This window comes from Neomonachus schauinslandi, chromosome 13 (assembly GCF_002201575.2).
Source record: "Neomonachus schauinslandi chromosome 13, ASM220157v2, whole genome shotgun sequence".
NCBI classification, from domain to species: Eukaryota; Metazoa; Chordata; class Mammalia; order Carnivora; family Phocidae; genus Neomonachus; species Neomonachus schauinslandi.
The window spans coordinates 86775008-86796759 of NC_058415.1; the positions used below are offsets into that span (position 1 = coordinate 86775008).

Below are 21752 nucleotides of genomic sequence, written 5' to 3' on the forward strand. Positions count from 1 at the left end.
TAATCTAGCCTTTGTGTTGTGGATTTCCTGTGAAATGTGAGAGTCTCTCTAAAAAAAAAAATCCAACAACAACAACATGCTTGTAGTTCACAGAATGGACATTTGTGGCATTACTTTCTTTTTTTAAAGACAAAAGTTCTTTTATAAGTAGCATGATATTCGAAGTCCAACAGGCTTTTTTTTTTGTAACTTCAGGCTTTATTTGAATTCAACCTTTTTTTTTTTTCTTTAATGTCCTCTTTCTTCCCAGGATCCAGTCCAGGATCCCACATTGCATTTAGTTGTCACGTCATTTCAGTCTTCCCTTAATTTTTATGATCTTGAATAGTTTTGAGGAGGACTGGTCAAGTATTTTGTAGAATGTCTTCAATTTGGATTTGTCTCATGTTTTTCTTATTATTAGATTGGGGTTGTGGGGTTTGGGGAAGAATGTACAGAAATGAAGTATACCATTCTTATCATAACAGAGGATGTGGTTATCCACATGAAATTACTGGTGATGTTAACCTTGCTCGCTTGGGTAAGGTGGCATTTGCCAAGTTTCTCTTCTGTAAAGTCACTTTTTCCCTTTTCCCTACTCTGTGTTTTAAAAGTAGGTCACTAAGCATAGCCCACTCTCTGGGTGGGGGTATAGTGGAATTAAACTCTACTTCCTGAAGGGAGTGGCGTCTACATACATTATTTGGACTTCTTGTGTAAGGAAGATTTTTCCCTTCTCCCTATTTATTTATTTATGTTATATGGGCTCATGTATATTTATTTTATACTTTGCTTATACCTTGTTTTAGCTTTGGTCACTGGGAGTTCTTTTGGGTTGGCATCTGTGTCTTCTTGACATTCCCCATCTTTTTGTTTTCTGAATACTTCCTTTCTTTCTGGCATTACAAGATGCTCCAGGCTCATCTGGTATTTTCTCTGCCCCAGCTCTAGAATTAGCTATTTCTCTAAGGAGTCCTGGCAACTTTTATTAGATAATGGTATTGGAAACCAAGATCTGGGGGCTGGATGTGCTCACTGCAACTGGGGTGTTATAGCTTCTAGGCCTTCTCAGTGAGTAGAGCTAGGTAATATATGTATGTATACTAACAGACCTGGTTTTAAATTTCATCTTAACTTTTTATTAGCTGTGGGATTTTTGGTAAGTTATTTATTGTTTCTGAGTATTAGTAATTCCATTTATAAAATGGGGATAGTAATATTTCCCTTTTGTAGTTGTATGGATCAAAAATAATGTAACTTAATATGTCCACATATAATATTATTATAACTATAGTTTGTAACAGATATATACCATATTTATTATTTAAGCATAAGTAGTTTTGTGTTATAAAGTCTGTAGAGATGAACTTGTTGTGTGTGTGTGTGTATTTTTGTAGGCACCTAAAGGGCAGAAAAAGGTCTGTTGTAAAAATATCTTTAAGTATGTTTATTTAAAATCCTTAGAGGGTCATTGAGAATGAGGAAATGATTCACTGTTCTTTTCATAGTCCAAATTCAGCCGAAAAAGTGAAAGCTAATAAAGATGTGGCTTCACCGTTGAAGGAACTGGGTTTAAGAATCAGCAGGTTTTTGGTGAGTAAAAATTAGCATGGGCTCAGTTTACTACCTGCATTATGGATGTGCATTGTTTTATTGTTAGTGGTTGTTAGTGAAAATTCAGTTTACTTCAGTTTTGGAGATTAAATTGAGCATATTGGGTTTCAAAAATATCCAAGTTGTAACTCTTCTTGTTCAAAGCCACAAATTAAGTTGCCACACCTGTTTACTGTTATCCAGTTTTCTTCTTCATGCATGTGGTGTTCTTTAAATTGCCTAGATTGTATTTAAATGTGTAGCTGTTTCTTTTTAATTTTGGAAACCCAGATCATGCCTGTGACTGGATCAGTGGCTTGGTAAATAAGCGCAGTTGTTTCTGACATTGTAAATTTAATTGTCATGTAAATGACGTCTCTGTGACTGGCTCCTTTTTCTCCTCATTGGGGTAAAATTATGTTGTGTCTTTTAATCTTTTAAAAGGATTTTTTTTTTTTTTTTAAAGATTTTATTTATTTATTTGAGAGAGAGAGAATGAGAGAAAGCATATGAGAGGGGGGAGGGTCAGAGGGAGAAGCAGACTCCCCGCCGAGCAGGGAGCCCGATGCGGGACTCGATCCCGGGACTCCAGGACCATGACCTGAGCTGAAGGCAGTCGCTTAACCAACTGAGCCACCCAGGCGCCCAAAAGGATTTTTGTTTATTCAAGTTCTGTGTTCATTCTAGAGGACAAATCTTTAGAATGCTTTGCGTTCTTTTTTTTTTTTTAAAGATTTTATTTATTTATTTGACGGAGAGAGACACAGGGAGAGAGAGAACACAAGCAGGGGGAGTGGGAGAGGGAGAAGCAGGCTTCCTGTGGAGCGGGGAGCCCGATGTAGGGCTTGATCCCAGGACTCTGGGATCATGACCTGAGCCGAAGGCAGACGCTTAACCACTGAGCCACCCAGGCGCCCCAGAATGCTTTGCATCCTATGTGTTTCCTGAGCCAAGGTGGCTGTTCCTCACTTATGACCCCTGCATTTCAGGGTCTTGACGAAGAACAGAGTGTGCAGTTACTCCAGTGCTACCTTCAAGAGGATTATAGAGGTACTCGGGACTCACTAAAGGTTTGTAGTTATGTCCAGCTCCTTCCTCTTGCCTTCTTTTTTCCTTGTTGGTTTTAGGTGTTTAAAGGTTTTGGTACTGGTTCTTTGCAACAGATGTAGGTGATCAGATACAGAGATTCTCAGGAGAGGTCAAATATTGACATGTTAATGATAGAATCTCAGGACATCAGAGCTAAAACGACCTGGGACCATATCTAGCTTGTCTGGCCCCTCATTTTACATATGAGGAAATTGAGTCCAGAGGAGCGGGCAGAGATTTGAGCACAGATTTGGATACACTTAGGTAAAAAAATATTTCCAGAAATGAATGGGCACTTATAATCTTGAAAGGTGAGGTGAAGTTGTTTACCTTTTTTTTTTGTTAATTGAGCTTTGCTTATAAGATGGATGCTTGACTGTTCTTTTTTCCTTCAGACGGTACTGCAAGACGAGAGGCAGAGCCAGGCCTTAATCCTGAAGGTGAGTAGTAGTCACTGTTTTCATTCTTTGATGTGAAATTGGGTGGTGGCTTCCTGACCTTGTTCTCCTGGGCATTGCTGGCTTTGGACTCTTTTGTTGGGTAAGCATTGAGGTCTCAATAAAGTAGCTTAGTAACATACTTGTGAAACAGAGGCTTTTTATCCACTGGCCCCAGCTGAGACCTTTTCCAAAGGAGACTCTTCAGCTGCTGGGGGTGAAAATTGCTTCATGTGTATTTTTTCTCTAGGTCTAAATGCAAGAAGGTCAATTTATATTTCTTCATTCCTTTATCTCCCCCCTACCCACCAAAGCAGTATTCTCATTTAGGATCTCATATAAAATGGAATTTGTGACTTCAGAAGTAGTTTCCTATTTGGTATTTAGCGAGAACCAAGTACATTAGTTACAAGCAGGATATATACAAGTGGTGTTTTTATATTTGCTTTCATATATTTGGCCTGTCAGCTATAGCTGTATTATGTGTTATTTGAATGCTCTGAGAAATCCTGCAAGACAACTTGTTTATATTTTTAAATAATTCCTTTTACCTTGCATGGCTTTACTTGTATACTATTTCATGAAGGTCTTTTGCTTTCTTTTGGCCTAACACAATGTTTCTGTTTCTGTGATTGCTTGTAGAAATTAGACTTTTCCATTCTCATCTTTAAGTGATCTCTTTATCAATAAATTTAAAATTGAGTGTCTTCTGTGCAAAGGTGAGTAACTGATTTTGCATCTTTGGGTTCTTCCCAGATTGCAGATTATTACTATGAAGAAAGAACCTGTATTCTTCGTTGTGTCTTACACCTTCTCACTTACTTCCAAGATGAAAGACACCCCTATAGGGTAAGCCCATGTAGTCCTCGTGGTTCTTTGTATCCTATAAAATTCAACACTTTTTAATAATTTTGTTACTCATTTTCACGTTCATTTGAATATTTACCTTTTATTGTAGGTATAAGTTACTCTGTTTTGGGTTTGTTTATTTTTTTTAAGGTTGAATATGCAGACTGTGTTGATAAATTGGAGAAGGAACTAGTTACAAAATATAGACAGCAGTTTGAAGAGCTTTATAAAACTGAAGCACCAACATGGGAGACACATGGAAACCTCATGGTATGTGGTTACTGAGCCCTCCTGTAACTCTTAGGAGAATTGTAAACCTTGCGCATAGAGCTCTCAGTTAAATTATTTATTCATTTATTAACTTATAATATTTATAGGTCATCTTTCTTAAGAAAAGTTTAAATATGTCATGGATCAAAACATTGTTGACTTTAAGTAATGGTACTTAATTGTGGACATTTTCACTTGACTTTGTCTATCCAGTTAATTTACTTTCTGTTCTTACCTAAAATCTTCTCTTAGTGGTTAATGGAACTCTAAACTCAAGATTTCATCTTTATTATCATTATCTTTTTTTTTTTAAGATTTTATTTGTCAATTTGAGGGAGAGAGAACACGAGCAGGAGAGAGAGGCAGAGGGAGAGAAAGAAGCAGACTCCCCACTAAGCAGGGAGCCCGATGCAGGGCTCGATCCCAGGATGTGGAGATCATGACCTGAGCCGAAGGCAGATGCTTAACCATCTGAGCCACCCAGGCACCCCTATTATCGTTATCTATTAAGTATTTGACACTAGCCTGATTATTTTATCCTAAATCGTAAAGCCGTCTGCCTTTATAGATTAGAACATGCCATTTTTTATTTTGAAAATAATACGTATTTATATTAAAACAATTCAGCCAAGGGTGCCTGGGTGGCTCAGTCGTTAAGCATCTGCCTTCGGCTCAGGTCATGATCCCAGGGTCCTGGGATCGAGCCCTGCATCAGGCTCCCTGCTCCTCAGGAAGCCTTCTTCCTCTCCCACTCCGCCTGGTTGTGTTCCTGCTCTTGCTATCTTTCTCTGTCAAATAAATAAATAAAATCTCTAGGAAAAAAAATGGTGTCACTATTGGATAACCATGGGAGAAAAATTGAACTGTATCTCTATCTCCTACCTTCTACCAAGAGAAAATCAGATAGAGCAATGATTTAAATTTAAAAAATTTAACACCTGGCTGGCTCAGTCAGCAGAGCATGCAACCCTTGATCTCGGGGTCTTGAGTTCAAGCCCCACGTTGGGCATAGAGTTTACTTAGAAAAAATTTTTTTAACTATAAAAGTATTAGGAGAAAACATGGGAAGTGGTTTTGTTTTGTTTGGAGTGGAGAAGACTTTTTAAAAAAAATATTTTATTTATTAGCAGAGAGAGAGAGAGTGCAGGGGGAGTCGCAGGCAGAGGGAGAAGCAGGCTCCCTGCTCAGATGAGGGACTCGATTCCAGGACCCTGGGATCACGACCTGAGCTGAAGGCAGATGCTTAACGACTGAGTCACCCAGGCACCCCTGGAGAAGACTTTTTAAAGTAAAACTCAAAAGCCATGAAAGAAAAATAATTTTAAACCCAGCAACAACAAATCCAACACTTTTGCAAGGAAAAAAAATAGTGCAGTAAACAAAGTAAGACAAACTCATATCATAAAGGGTTCTTAAAATAGAACTCCTATAAATCACTAAGACCCAGTGGAAAAACAGGCAAAAGCAGTAAACGTATTCACATGAAACACTCTTGTCCGAGGGATGGGATAATGGGTACTCAACATTTTGCTGTATAAATCAGTATTTTTTTTAATGGAAAATAAGACAATATTTAAAAATTGAAAAGCACATATTTCTTGACCTAGCGGTTCCAGTTTAAGAGTTTATCCTATAAATACATTCACACTTGTGTGAAACAACTTGTGTAAATGACAAATCTGTAGCATTCCCACTCCCAGCTTTATTCTGGTATAATTTCCATCCAGTAAAACTCACTGATTTTAAGCGTACGGCTATGACAGTTGTATATAGTTATATGCACAGTCAATATATAGAACATTTCTGTCTCCCCTAGAAAGTTTATAGTCAATCTGTGATCTTAGGCCCCAGATGACCATTAATCTGCTTTCTGTCACTATAGTTTGTTTTTTTTTAACTATGATTTTTAAATTCTGGTAAAATAATATGTAATTAAAATTTATTATTTTAACTATTTTATTTTACTTTAATATTTTTAAAGATTTTATTTTTTTGGGAGAGAGAGCAGGGGGTAGAGGTAGAGCGAGAGGGAGAAAGAGTGTCAAGCAGACTCTGTGCTGAGTGTGAAGCCCGATGCAGGGCTTGATCCCACGACCCTGAGATCATGACCTGAGCTGAAATCAGGAGTTGGACGTTCATCTGACTGAGCCACCCAGGTGCCCCTCTAGTAGGTTTTTTCTAATAGGATTTTCTAATATATATGATCATGTTTGTAAATAGGACAGTTTAACTTCTTTTCAAATCTGTATGCCTTTTATTTCTTTTCTTGCCTTATTAACTGATTAGGACCTTTAGTACAATAGTGAATAGAAGTGGTAGGAGAGCCAACATTCTTACCTTGTTCGTAATCTTAGGTAGAAAGCATTCAGTCCTTTACCATTGTATGTGTTATTAGTTGTAAATTATTTTTGTAGTGTTCTTTATCAAAATGAAGAAATTACCTTCTAAGTTTGCTGAGGGTTTTAGCTTTTATTAGAAATGAGTGTTAAATCCTGTCCATTGGGGCGCCTGGGTGGCTGAGTCATTAAGCGTCTGCCTTCACCTCAGGTCATGATCCCAGGACCCTGGGATCGAGCCCCGCATCGGGCTCCCTGCTCGGCAAGAAGCCTGCTTCTCCCTCTTCCATTCCCCCTGCTTGTGTTCCTGCTCTCGCTCTCTCTCTCTCTGTCAAATAAATAAATAAAAATCTTTAAATAAATAAATAAATAAATAAATCCTGTCCATTTTGTTTTGCATCTGTTGGAATAACCTTATGACTTTTCTCTTTTACTCTATTGTGAACTACATTGAGTATTTGGGTGTCAAATCAATCTTGAATTCCTGGCATAAATTCCACTTAGTTGTGATATATTTTGTTTTCTATAATATTGTTGGATTTGACTTGCTAAGATTTTGCTAAGGAATTTTATGCCCATGTTCATGAGGGATATTAGTCTGTAGTTTTCTTGTGATGTCTTTGTCTGGTTTTGGTATTAGTGTAATATTGGCCTCATAAAATAAGTTGGGAAATTTTCCTTCTTCCTCTGTTTTCTGAAAGAATTTGTGTAGTGCTAGTATTATCTCTTCCTTAAATGTGTGACAGAATTTACCAGTGAAACCACCTCAGCCTACAGTTTTCTTTGTGGGCAAGTTTTTAATTAATTAGTCAATTAATATTTACTTATTTAAGTAATCTCTACACCCAACGTGGGGCTCGAACTCATGATCCTGAGATCAAGAGTAGCACACTCTTCTGACTGAGTCAGCCGGGCGTTCACAAGGTTTTTTTTTTCTTTACCTTTTTTTTTTTTTTTTAAAGATTTTATTTATTTATTTGACAGAGAGGAGACACAGCGAGAGAGGGAACACAAGCAGGGGGAGTGGGAGAAGGAGAAGCAGGCTTCCCGTGGAGCAGGGAGCCTGATAACGGGGCTCGATCCCAGGACCCTGAGATCATGACCCGAGAGGAAGGCAGACGCCTAACGACTGAGCCACCCAGGCGCCCCCGTAGAAAAGTTTTTAATTTAGAATTCAGTTTTCTGTAATTGATTAGAGAGCTATTCACACTTCCTATTTCTTTTTGAGTCAGTTTTGGTAATTTGTGTCTTTCAAGGGATGTGTCAATTTCCTCTAAGTCAAATTTATTTGCATAAAGCTGATAATATTTTCTTGTTATGCTTTTATTCCCTGGAGAATGTTGTGATGTCTCCTGATTTCTGATAATGGTAGCTTTGTCTTCAGTTTTCTCTGTAGCTCTTCCATTTTATATTACGTTGATTTCTGCTCTTCAGTGTTTCTTTCTATTTATTTATTTTGGATTTAATTTGCTCTTTCTCTAATTTTTAAGGTAGAAACTTAGATAACAGATTTTAGAACATTCTTATTAAATAACTATAAATGTTGCTTTAAGTATTGCTTTTAGCTATATCCTAAAAATTTTGATGTGTTATATTTTCACTGTCATTCAGTTCAAAATAGTTTCTAATTCCCCTTGTGATTTTCTTTGACCCTTGTATTATTAATACGAGTGTGCTGTTTAATTTCCAAACATTGGATATCTTACTGATTTCCAGTTTGACTCCATTATTATCAAAGAACATATTCTGTATCATTTAGGTCTTTTAAAATTTACTATCCCGTGGGTTATAGCCCATTATATGATCTATCTTGGTGAATGTACCACGTACACTTGAAAAGAATGTGTATTCGGAAGTAGTTGGGTGTGCTGGTGAGACGTACCAGTCAGATCGAGGTTGTTTAGGTCTGTGGTTTTGCCAATTTTTTGGTACGTTTGTTCTGTCAGTTGTACATTATATTTATTTTAATTTTTTGGAGTGCGGTTGACACATTTCAGGTGTACAACATAGTGATTTACCATCTCTACATGTTGTGCTGTGCTCACAAGTGCAGTTACCATCTGTCACCAGACACTGTTATTACAGTGCTTTTGACTATATTTTCTTTTCTGTGCCTTTTATTCTCATGACTTACTCATCCCACAACTGGAAGCCTCCCACTCCCCTTCACCCATTTAGCCTGTCCTCCGCCCTCTTTCCTTCTGGCAACCATCAGTTTGTTCTCTATATTTATAGGCCTGGTTCTGTTTTTTGTTTGTTTCTTCATTTGTTTTTTTTTTTTAGATTCCAGATATGAGTAAAATCATATGGTATTTGTCTTTTTCAGTCTAACTTAACTTCATGTAGCGTAAGACCTTCTGGGTCCATCCATGTTGTTGCAAATGGCAAGATCTCATCCTTTTTGTGGTGGTATAGTATTCCATTGTACCTGCACGTGTGTGTGCGTGTTTACCACATCTTCCTTATTCATCTGTCAGTGGACACTTAGGTTGCTTCGGTATCTTGTCTATTATAAATAATGCTTTAGTAAACATAGGGGTGCATGTGTCTTTTTTTTTTTAAGATTTTATTCATTTGAAAGAGTGAGTGGGAGAGAGAATGGGAGGGGCAGAGGGAGAGGGAGAAGCAGACTCCTTGCTGAGCAGGGAGCCCAACGCGGCACTCAATCCCGGGACTCCAGGATCATGACCTGAGCCGAAGGCAGACGCTTAACTGACTGAGCCACCCAGGAACCCCTGCATATATCTTTTTGAATTAGTGTTTTCATTTTCTGTGGGTAAATACCCAGTGGTTAAATTATTGGATCATATGGCATTTCTGTTTTTTAATTTTTACTTTTTAGAGAGAGAGAGAGAGCATGAGCAGGGCGTGGAAGGGCAGAGGGCAGAGGGAGAGAGAGAGTCCCAAGCAGGCTCCACGCTCAGCACAGAGCCTGACACAGGGCTCGATCTCACGACCCTGCAATCATGACCTGACCTGAACTGAAACCAAGAGTTGGATGCCTAACTGACTGAGCCACCCAGGCGCCTCTTTGTTTTTTAATTGTTTGAGGAACCTCCATACTGTTTTCCACAGTGGCTGTACCAATTTAGATTCCCAGCAGCAGTGCACAAGGGGTCATTTTTCTCCACATCTTCACGGCACTTGTTTGTACATCCAAGGGAGCTGGTTAAATTATGGCAAAATATGTAAATAAAAATATGGCATTTCCATGCAGTGGAGTACTGTGCTGCATTAAAAATAATGAGGGGACTGGTAATGAAAAATAAGGAAATTCTTAATGTACTGTTACAGGAAATGATTTGTAAGATACACTGTTAGTGGGGCGCCTGGGTGGCTCAGTCGTTAAGCGTCTGCCTTCGGCTCAGGTCATGATCCCAGGGTCCTGGGATCGAGTCCCACATCGGGCTCCCTGCTCCGCGGGAGGCCTGCTTCTCCCTCTCCCACTCCCCCTGCTTGTGTTCCCTCTCTCTCTATCTCTCTCCCTGTCAAATAAATAAAATCTTTTAAAATATATATATATACACTGTTAGTTGAGAAAAGTAAAGCGTAGAATAGTTTGTACAGTATATTTGATTTAGAGATGGATGGCTGGATGGTTGGGTAGGTAGGTAGGTAGGTAGGTAGGTAGACGGAGCTTAGAATGAATGAATGAAAGAATGAATGAGTGTATATGGCATATTACTGGAAAAGGAAAGAAAAACCTCTAACAGTGGTTGCCTCTGGGGACAAGTTAGGATGACTGGGCAGTGAGAATTGTAGGGAGGGAGACTTTTTTTTGGTATCTCTCCCAAAGCCTTTTGCTTTAAGCTTTTAACAGATTCCTTAATACATGGCAAAGAGGGAGACGTTTTTTACTCTATTCTTATACATGTATTATCTAATAAAAAATAACTTAAAAATTTTTAAATAGGTTTTTAAATCTGACTTTATTTCTCCCATTTTTTTCTTCATTGGTTGTGCAGACTGAGCGCCAGGTGTCTCGCTGGTTTGTTCAGTGCCTTCGGGAACAGTCCATGCTGCTAGAAATTATTTTCCTTTATTATGCCTACTTCGAGATGGCACCTAGTGACCTGTTGGCATTAACCAAGATGTTTAAAGAGCAAGGATTTGGTAGTAGGCAGACCAACAGGCACCTAGTAGATGAGACCATGGATCCTTTCGTGGATCGGATTGGGTAAGTCTGAATGAATTGAGGCTACAAAATTTGTACAATATTTAGAGCATTGATATTATAGTGATCTTGTGAATGAGTGAGGGGACTGTCTAGATGTACTTTTCATTTGCTGGTAGGGAAACAGATCGATGTACTACCACATTCCAGGTCTTACAGGGAGTAAAGACTGGGATTAGAGGGCCTGTTTTCTCAAAATAGGTATTGCATTCTAGTAGTTACTGTCTTCATCTAAGAGGTTCATCCATTCAACAAAAAAATTGGTGAGCATCTATGGTAAGCCAGTGCAAATGCTCAGACGACAACAGGGCGAATGTGTCCCCTGCCCTTTGAGGTTATCGTCTATGGGACTTTGAATTTTATGGCAATGGATAGATCCACATCTTTTTTTCATTTATACAAAAATATATTGTTTGTGTTTTTTGTTTTTTGATGTAAATCGTATACTTTGTTACGACTTAACTTTTCACATAACTGGATGTCCTGAACTCTTTTTAACCTCAGGATGTTTTTTTAGCTGCTGCATATTAGTACATGGGATGGATGTTTATTTAACAATTTCACTAATGGTAGGCAGTTAGCTATTTTGGATATTTCAAACAATGTTGTAAAGACCACTCTTTACAAGCCTGTCTGTACATCTGGGCGAGTATGGCTGTAAAGGATCTGGAAATGGCGTTGTTGGGTTGAATGGTGTGTGCGTTTGTGTTATAAAATATTGCCAAGCTGTCCTCCGCAAAGGCCGTACCAATGTATGCTCATGACTGTGGGAGGAAAGAACCAATTTCCCCACAATCTTGTAAACCCGTGTTATCTATCTTCCCCCTCAGTTTGATCCCTTTTGCTGCACTGATTTGCCTTTCCCTGGTTATCTGTGACGTTGAGCATTTTCTTACCTGCTCTTGGCATATCCTCTGGGGTGAACTGCCTGCTTGCATCTGTGTCTATGAGGAGGAGATTCAGCTGCGTTTAACAAAAAGGATGATGTTAGAGTGGTTCAAATGGATAGATCTGCATTTTGAGGCCTTTTTCCTCTGTGAACAAAGATACACACTTGAGTGGTGAGATGGTTTATCTGGGTCACATGTAATTGGTGGCTGTAGAAACTTTCAGTACTGGATCTGCGCTTTGGCAGGCAAAGCCCCTGTCAAGCTCTGTCAAGCACTTTAAATGTGGCTGGACGAATTGAGGTGTGCTGGAAGTGTAAAACATGTACAGGGTTTAGAAGACTTAGTATGAAAAAAAAAATGCAGAAAAAACCATTAATAATTTTTTTGATATTAAAGTGCCTTCCATTTCACCTTATTCTCCAGCAAGGTTCAGAGTTGCATATATGACACCATGACACCATTTTTCTTTCCAGCTACTTCAGTGCCCTTATCCTGGTGGAAGGCATGGATATTGAATCCTTGCATAAGTGTGCTTTGGATGACAGAAGAGAGCTGCACCAGTTTGCCCAGGATGGGCTTATTTGTCAGGTGAACTTGGAATAGCTTCCTTTCTCTTTTTAGACAATTTGTAGTTAGGAGTATGTTTTTAACCACTCAACTAGACTGCCACATAAAATTTTCCCTGTGGTGGAATTTGAGGTTCTACATTGCTAGGAAGTTAATTGTATCTGGAAGAAATCTCAGATTTCAGTTTTCTGCACATAGGTCATAGTTGAGTCTGTGAGAATGAGTAGTCACTCAGAGAGTTCGCACCAGCACAAAAGAGGCCCAAGGACAGAACCTGAGGGCTTGTCTTCATTTATGGACTTTGTGCAAGAAGAGCACAGGGGAAACACATTGAGATGGGATGACGGTTAGATAGAAAGTGGGGAAAAATCAGAGAAAGTTCAAGAAGGATTGGGAAATTTTCTAAAGAAAATTCCATTTGAACATGTGTTTTATAATGTTACATTAAGACTACTTAAAATTAGAAGGAAAAAATGTGGGGAAAGGGAAGAGTAATGGAGGGGTTTACTAGTGAGGTGGTGGGGTTTGGGGAAGAGTAGAATATCAGTGGGACAAGGGACCACTGTGGGCAAATGGAAGACATACCAAATGTGACGAAGGGTCCTGTGGAGGGCTCTGACTTTCTTTTCAGTGACAGAGGTTTTGTTTTTTGTTGTTTTTTTTTTTCATCAGGATATGGACCGTTTGATGTTGACCTTTGGGGACATTCCACATCACGCCCCAGTGCTTTTGGCCTGGGCTCTCCTCCGTCATACCCTGCATCCAGAAGAGACAAGCAGTGTTGTCCGGAAGATAGGTGGCACAGCCATCCAGCTGAACGTATTTCAGTATCTGACCCGACTGCTCCGCTCACTGGCCAGTGGGGGAAATGACGTGAGGCTCGGGCTGTGGGTGTCTGAGCATAAGAATGCCAGCGAGCAGGGCAGAGGCTTGTTAATGAATCATGAGAGTAGTAATGAGAATTGTGATAGTGACATGGATAATGATGACAGTGTTGTTTCTAACTTTGTAGAGCATTTAGTATGACTAGACACTGTTATCAGCACTTTCTGCACTTTCTCTTATTTCATCCCAACACTTGGTTGCACTAGGGATTTTCATCCTATTTTACATATTAGGAGATTGAGCCTCAGGGAGATGTAATTTGCCCACAAATTACTGGCAGAACAATAACGGCCAGTTAGTGGTAGGTACGGTTTGAACCCATCGTGTCTGACTCTTTGCCAGTATAGGATACTATGCCAGTACAGTAATCTGGAAGGTAGCTTTGACCGCATTGACAGGAGAAATCTTTTTTGGGAGCTTACTCATTCAACCATAGCAGGATGAATTAGCTATTCTCTTGAGTCCTGTGTTGGGGCTTAATTTCAGAGGCACTGTTTAGTGAGCTTGTTTTGACATGCGAGCAGGAAACCTCAGCCAGCAGGCCCCACCGACTGCCACTGGGTGATTTATCTTGGTGACCCTTCAGGCAGCTGCATCATTCATATCAGCGCATAGAGACTCTTTATCCTTTTTCTAGACTGGATGTGGTTTTATTCTTGGTGGTGGTGTAATATTTATGGTTCCTGCTTTCTCATTTCTCCCCTTGTCTTCCTGATCTCGGGACTAAATTAGGAAAATTACAAAGCCTTGGATTCCCTTCCCATTTGTTTACAGAGACTATATTAACGTGCAGGACTATGCTGAATCTGGGGGAAGAGTTTTGTTATTCAGAATTAGTCACTGACTCCTTTGCCCTTACAGTGTACCACCAGCACCGCATGCATGTGTGTCTATGGACTCCTTTCTTTCGTTCTGACCTCGCTGGAGCTGCACACACTGGGCAATCAGCAGGTCAGTATCTGGCTTTTGTGAGGCTGTCTACACTGCCTGGCTTTGCAGTCATATCCCTAAGATATCCCTTTGGAGCTGATATCACACACACGCACATACCCCAGGTGTTAATTTATTGCTGTTTCTTTTCATTTATTGTATATACAAATGATACATATTAGTTTAAAAAAAAAATCAGAAAGTGTTGATAAAAACAAAAAAGTGTAATCCCACCACACAGGACAACCTCTGTTAATATTTTGTTGTGTTCCCTTCCAAACATTTTCTGCATATATATATATGTTAAAAATATAATAATTCTTCTCTAAAAACAGAATCACAATGTATATACTGCTTTGTAGTCTCATTTTGGGGTAGAGCACTGTCCCAAACATCTGTGGGTGCTAATAAATATTCTTCTGCAGTATTTTTAAAACATGAAACATTTCAAATGTACATCAAAGAAGACAAAGTTAGGTAACAAACTCTTAAACAGTCCTATCACCAGCTTCCAAATTATCAACTGACAGCAGATCTTGATACTCTTTCCCTCCTTGATTATTTTGAAGCAAATCCCTGACATCATTTAGTTTCATCTATGAATATTCGATGAGCCAGAATAGGAGCTAGTAAAACTTTACAACCATTAGCACATCTATTTTTTTTTTAAAGATTTTATTTATTTATATACCAGATTGAGAGAGAGAGAGCAAGAGCACAAGCAGGGGGAGCGGTAGGCAGAGGGAGAAGCAGGCTCCCTGCTGAGCAAGGAGCCCGATGTGGGACTCGACCCCAAAACCGACCCTGGGATCATGACCTGAGCCGAAGGCAGATGGCCCATTGACTGAGCCACCCAGGCATCCCCCCATTAGCACATCTAAACAGTATCTTCAAGTAACAAGTCAGGATTTAAATTTCTAATTATCTTATAAATGTTGTAAATTTGTTATAAGTTTGTTTTGATCAGGATCTGAATAAATAAGGTCCATACATTATTGGTTGATAGCTCTGTCAAGTTTTAGTCTGCACATGCCACATCAATGTCTAGATGATGGTTGTCTAGATCCATTAGTTCCTTGGGAGTTACAAAATGGCACTATTCTATCTTTCCTCTTTTGTTTATTGGCTAGAACGTTGCTATAGAAAAGGTTTCATAGTATATACAAATATTAGATCATTATGTTGCATATCTAAAATTAATGTAACATTATATGTGAGTTATACGTCAAAAAAAATTTGCTCTGCCTGCCGCTCCCCCTGCTTGTGCCCTCTCTCTCTCTTGTTCTCAAAAAAAAAAAAAAAATCCTTTAAAAAAAATTTGTTCTCATTAGCTATTAGCTATCTGATACTCTGGTATAGAATACTATACATGCTTATTTTCCTGTATTTGCTAGTTTTCCCTACCCTCCTGTAAAGGTGGTTAGTGAGGTTTTTAAATTTTTACATGTCATTGTGGATTCCTGGGTATAAGTAAACATGTTAGCTGTGTTTTAATCCACTGCAGTTATTATTCTTATGCTCCGATCCCTCACCTTTGGCCAGTAAGAACTCTTTTTGATGAGCTTCTGAATGTGTCTGACACAAAGCTTCCGTATTTTGATAACTCCATTGTTTTCTGGTACGACACACCATTGTAGGATTATCTTGCAAGAGTCTTGCCCCAGACCTGGAATATGCTATTTCTCCAAGGAACTGGTTCCTTGCAGTGGAAAGTGTTATTTGAAGAGTTCTTTATAACTAAGTCATTGTATTCATTTTTTTTTTTTTTAAAGATTTTATTTATTTGAGAGAGAGAATGAGAGACAGAGAGCACGAGAGGGAAGAGGGTCAGAGGGAGAAGCAGACCCCCCACTGAGCAGGGGGCCTGATGCGGGACTCGATCCCGGGACTCCAGGATCATGACCTGAGCCGAAGGCAGTCGCTTAACCAACTGAGCCACCCAGGCGCCCCCATTGTATTCATTTTTAATGACTTGTTTTGGAAATTGAAGAAATTGGTAAAGTTGCTAAAAATGAAAATTTCTTACCATTATAAAAGAAATTGGTGTTAACTGGAAAACTCAATTTCCAAAGCTCTAGGGGCACAGAGTAAGCTTTGCATCCTTTGCCAAAATTCTGGTCACATTTGGACCTCATAATATACCTGGAGGATCAGTATTAACATATCTGGGCTGCAAGAGTCCTAGTACTTGGGTTGTTTAAAAAAAATCATTCCCAGTGTGTGCCAAGCGCTGTGCTAGGTGCTGAGGATTCAAAAACTTAAAAAGGCATTATTCTTGCCCTCTAGGAGAACCGTTTAGGTGAGCCTAGTAATACCTCTCATTTACAGTCCACTTCTCCATGTATTATCTCATTTAGTCCTTACAACGGTACTGTGAAGCGGTAATATCACCATTTTATAGATAAAGATTTTGAAGTTCAGAGAGGTTAACTTGCCTAGCACCACATAACAGCTATAACATACACCCTAGACAGGGTATTATCTTACTTTTTAAACCCAGGGTTCTTTCTGACATAGTATGTGAAAGTATTGTTGGTGTTTTTATTTGAATAGGATACAGTAAAAAAAGAAAAGACTGGTTCAACTGGGGAAAATAAGCTATTTTTCCCTCTCCCCCAACAGGATGTAATTGACACAGCATGTGAAGTCCTGGCAGACCCTTCTCTTCCAGAACTATTCTGGGGAACAGTAAGTGTGTCAGAGGGAATTATGCTAAGATATTCTTATAGCGAAAAGAATTTATCAAGTACTTACTTTGTGATAGGTCTGATATTTAAGCATTTATGTCTTTTCACATTTAATCTTTACAAAAATCTATGAAGTAGATAGAATTATTATCATCACTATTTTGCATATGAGGAAAGGTGATGCTCAGAGATGTAAAGTGACTTGGCCAAGGTCACGTAGCTAGACAAACAGCCAGGATCAGGAAGCAGTTCTGGCTGACTTGAGTCTGTAGCCTGTATTATGAACCAGCATGTTCGCTATCCTACCCACCAAGTTTTTGTTCACATTGACAGTCTCAGACACCAGTATTACTGTAACTCTTGAACGTGGTATTGGGGTGAGTTGACAGAGTATTGTAACTGGTTAGATAAGAATTTGGCTTTGGAGAGAACAGTTTCTCACCAATACTCAGGCTTAACATTGACAGCAGCCTGAAGCCCCAGGGTCTAGCTGATGAATAAATCTGTTCTCTTTGGTACTGTGGCCTGACTGATAGGCCTGTATGTCTTATCCTCTTCTTCCTGAGTTGCTATCCAGCCTCGACTCACACTGTTCTGGGAGAAGGCAGTATGAAACAATATTTAGGTTGAGGATCTGTTGCCCGTGTGTGGTGGCTTAAATGCTGGCATGTTGTTTGGTGCTTTTCACTTTATTGGAGACATGTCCGTGAGGAGGTGAACACCGTTGTCTTCCGATAGAGAGGATGGCCAGGAAAAGGTCACTGGAGGCAGTGGTGTTCTCTTTTCTTGACAATCTGCTGTTGATAGCCATTTTCAGTGGAAATGTGGAAGTCTTAAATTGTTAGGGAGGAGTGATATCTGCCTGAAGGAAAGGATTGGTTTTACGTTTTCTTATGATTGCTAGGCAATCTGGAGATGTGTTAATCAATGGATAACATGAAGGTAAGTGACTTCTCTCACCATAGGAGCCAACCTCCGGGCTTGGGATCATTCTGGACAGTGTCTGTGGGATGTTCCCCCATCTCCTCTCCCCTCTCCTACAGTTGCTGCGAGCCCTCGTATCAGGGAAGTCCACTGCCAAAAAGGTAGGTGGTTCGGTTAGATGCCTGAATTCAGAGTGTGGGAGCTATTTTGGGGGTGCCACTGCCACAGCAAGAATTAGTCTGAAGTTGAACGAACGTTGCCAGAGATAGTGCCTCAAGTCTATAAAATTAAGTAACTATTGTAGGTGCGGTGGGAGTAGGACAAAATACAGAGTTTCTTACTATCTCATTGGCAGAGAATTAACAGTAGACACAAGGAGGGAGTACCTCATAAAGCCACACAGTCAATGTCATTTGAGCAGTGAACACCCACTGTTCAGGAGAGCCAACTGTCTGTGCTGTGAGGGGTCCTCAACTTCAGCATAAGAGGATGGTGAGGGCTGGCAAGGAGTGCGGAGGCGGGTTCGTGCGAAGTTCGAGAGTCCCCACATACATGGTCTGGCTAAAGAGCAGAGAAGCGAACGTGGGACTCCTTCCACGTCCCCCAGGTAAACGTGTGGCTGGATTTTTTTCTGCATGTTGGCAGGTGTATAGTTTCTTGGATAAGATGTCTTTCTACAATGAACTTTATAAGCACAAACCCCATGATGTGATCTCCCATGAAGATGGAACTCTCTGGCGGAGGCAAACATCCAAACTCCTTTATCCTCTTGGTAAGATGGAGAGACCCTGGTTCAGTAGCTCTTTTTCCTCAGCCTCCGTTTAGGCTTCATCTTTGCTGCTTTAACTTTTTTTTTTTTAAGCTGCCTTTATTTTTTTTAAAGATTTTATTTATTTGACAGAGAGAGACACAGCGAGAGAGGGAACACAAGCAGGGGGAGTGTGAGAGGGAGAAGCAGGCTTCTCACTGAGCAGGGAGCCCAATATGGGGCTCAATCCCAGGACCCTGGGCTCATGACCCGAGCCGAAGGCAGATGCTTAACGACTGAGCGACCCAGGCGCTCTTGCAAGCTGCCTTTAAAGCAGTTCCTTCTCTCCACTATACTTGTTGATAACTTAGTGCATTTCTCCCTTTTATACATCATAAGATTGTTTTATTTAAAAAATAATGCATGTTCATTGCAACAAGAGACACGGCACCGATCTACACTTTACAGAGTTCGCCTGTTGAGACTTGTCTGTTGAGTAGTCAGTGTTAAGAACTGATGTGCATCCTTTTACATACTGTGTACGCTCTCCTAGATTCATCCTGGAGGTTGCTTTTCTTATATACGGATCTGACCCATTCTTTTTAGTAACTACAGAATTATTCTGGATGTTCCAGAATCTTGTATCTTTTTCCTTCTAAAGGACATGTAGGCCATGTCAGGTTTTTGCCACTACAAACAATGCTGTCTTGGGTACATGTCCCCTTATACACTGGTGCTTTTATTTTTAGCACACTGGGTTCCTAAAGCGGAGTTGTTGGATAAAAGGGCATACACAAAAACAATTTTTTAAAAGATTTTATTTATTTGACAGAGATACAGCGAGAGAGGGAACACAAGCAGGGGGAGTGTGAGAGGGAGAAGCAGGCTTCCCGCCGAGCAGGGAGCCCGATGCGGGGCTCAATCCCAGGACCTGGGGATCATGACCTGAGCCGAAGGCAGACGCTTAACGACTGAGCCACCCAGGCGCCCCTACAAAAACAATTTTAAATAAGTGTCCACCAACAGATGAAATTGATAAAATGTGGCACATATATATAGTGGGATATTCAGCCTTGAGAAGAAAGGGAATTCTGACACATGCTGTAACTTGGGTGGAACCAGTCTATCAGTGTTAGCTACTGGGAAGAGAGTGTCCTTCTCTGTGTGAGTAAATATTGGTGTCTGATGTAGGAGTCACTTTTTCCTATTGTATTCCCAGATATTAGACTCATTTCCTTTCCTTTCTCCCTTAGGGGGTCAGACCAACCTTCGCATACCTCAGGGCACCGTGGGCCAAGTAGTGCTGGACGACAGGGCTTACCTGGTACGCTGGGAGTACTCCTACAGCAGCTGGACCCTCTTTACCTGCGAGATTGAAATGCTGCTGCATGTCGTTTCCACTGCAGGTAAGGTCCACTCGGCGAGACAGGACTACGGGAAGGAAAAATGGCCATGCTTAGATTTGGAGGACAGACAGAGAATCTCAAGATAAAATTGAAAACCATCCAGACTGGGATAAGTGTAGTGTTTATCTGGGTCTCAGAGACTATTCCATGATCTTGAAGGAATTGTGTGCTTTCTTTCCCCACAGATGTCATCCAGCACTGCCAGCGGGTCAGACCCATCATTGATCTGGTCCATAAGGTCATCAGCACAGATCTGTCCATAGCAGACTGTCTCTTGCCCATCACGTCCCGCATCTACATGCTGCTGCAGCGGTAAGCATCTGGTCACACACCTGCTGGGTTAACGTCCACGCTCGTTCCTCTGAGGGAAACCCTGGCGTGATACTATCCCCAGCTGAGGGCCTTCCTGTGTTTCTAACCCTGCTGGGAGGAGGGACTTGGGCAGAGAGAACTGGAAAATATTTGTGGCGGAACAAGTTATGTTATTCATTTTACCGAGTAGAGTGCACTGTTCTCCAACCAGGCTAACGACAGTGATCTCCCCACCAGTGGACGTCATTGCTTCTTGTGTCAATTGCTTGACTGTTTTGGCTGCCCGGAATCCAGCAAAGGTGAGAGACACCAAGTCTTCCTAAGAGCCAAAAAAGGGTGCACTTGGTGGATACCTGAAGACACGTGGACATTGGGCTCTTCTTTTCCCTTCTCAGGTCTGGACTGATCTTCGTCACACAGGCTTTTTACCATTCGTGGCCCACCAGGTCTCCAACATGAGTCAGATGATTAGGTGAGCCAGGTCTTCTTAGGTTGGGTAAGGCATATTCCCTGGGAGCACCAGATACGTTTCAGGTCCAGACTAGCTTCATTCTTTTTATTTATTTATTTTTTTTTTATTTATTTTTTTTTTTAAAGATTTTATTTATTTGAGAGAGAGAGAATGAGAGAGCGAGTACATGAGAGGGGGGAGGGTCAGAGGGAGAAGCAGACTCCCTGCCGAGCAGGGAGCCCGATGCGGGACTCGATCCAGGGACTCCGGGATCATGACCTGAGCCGAAGGCAGTCGCTTAACCAACTGAGCCACCCAGGCACCCTAGCTTCATTCTTTTTAAAGAAGCTTCCCCATGGATGTATTTCTCATCCAGCGGCAACCACCCTAGGTGCATGGGAGTTAACTCTCCAGCCTAGAGAATCCAGAAGTGTCTAGATCCAGAGACTTGGCTTCCCTTTCTTAGTCACTCTGTACCTTTCCTTGTTTCATGGGTACTTGAGCTCACCTGCTGGACAGTTAATACACAGGCTCCGTTTTCCTACCTGAGCATTCTCTTTGCCCTCTCTTCCTTGTAAGACAAAAAGATATTTTCGGATGTTTATTTGATTTCTTTACTTTAAATCTCTTGAGGTTGTACATCAATAAAACATGTTCTTAATGTTCACCTTGGGTAGAAAGCCTAGATTTGATGAATTCTTTTGCAGAGATTTCCTATTTGGGGCCCAAGCCATCTAGGTAATAACAAGAATGCTCTGTGATTAGTTTCTGGAAACCCTGAGATTGCCCCACCCTGATTCCCCTGCCTCTGTTCTCTCCCAGTGCGGAGGGGATGAATGCCGGAGGGTACGGAAGCCTCTTGATGAACAGCGAGCAGCCCCAGGGCGAGTACGGGGTCACTGTTGCCTTTCTGCGCTTGATCACCACTCTTGTCAAGGTAAGAGCTGGTTAGATGAGATCATCCAAAATAGTTTGTCTTCTACTATAGTCCTCATGTCTGTGCAGGCCCCCCAGTTGTCCTGAGGTTACGGCATTAACGGTTTCTGTGTATTGAGTATTGACTATGTGCCAGATTCTGTAATGGATACTTTATCTGTAGCCCAGGGTAATATGTATGTTTTATATCATGACTCAGTATACATAAGTGTTTGTGGACCCCTGAAGCGGAGTTTCACAATTCAGCACTACTCTGACAATGCAAAAGGCATTCAGATATTTTCTTTTT

General features: G+C 40.6%; 1 protein-coding gene across 1 annotated transcript in view; it reads left to right on the forward strand.

The window, feature by feature from the left end:
• NUP188 (nucleoporin 188) overlaps positions 1–21752 on the forward strand; it is a 46958-nt gene that overhangs the window by 9503 nt on the left and 15703 nt on the right. Inside the window, exons 4-20 of the mRNA XM_021691516.2 lie at positions 1488–1572; positions 2562–2642; positions 3057–3101; positions 3855–3947; positions 4098–4217; positions 10519–10730; positions 12091–12205; positions 12857–13057; positions 13931–14020; positions 16622–16687; positions 17652–17771; positions 18256–18382; positions 19612–19764; positions 19950–20076; positions 20288–20375; positions 20472–20548; positions 21350–21464. Coding sequence (XP_021547191.1) covers positions 1488–1572; positions 2562–2642; positions 3057–3101; positions 3855–3947; positions 4098–4217; positions 10519–10730; positions 12091–12205; positions 12857–13057; positions 13931–14020; positions 16622–16687; positions 17652–17771; positions 18256–18382; positions 19612–19764; positions 19950–20076; positions 20288–20375; positions 20472–20548; positions 21350–21464 — 1915 coding nt within the window. The remainder of the gene's footprint in view (positions 1–1487; positions 1573–2561; positions 2643–3056; positions 3102–3854; positions 3948–4097; positions 4218–10518; positions 10731–12090; positions 12206–12856; positions 13058–13930; positions 14021–16621; positions 16688–17651; positions 17772–18255; positions 18383–19611; positions 19765–19949; positions 20077–20287; positions 20376–20471; positions 20549–21349; positions 21465–21752) is intronic.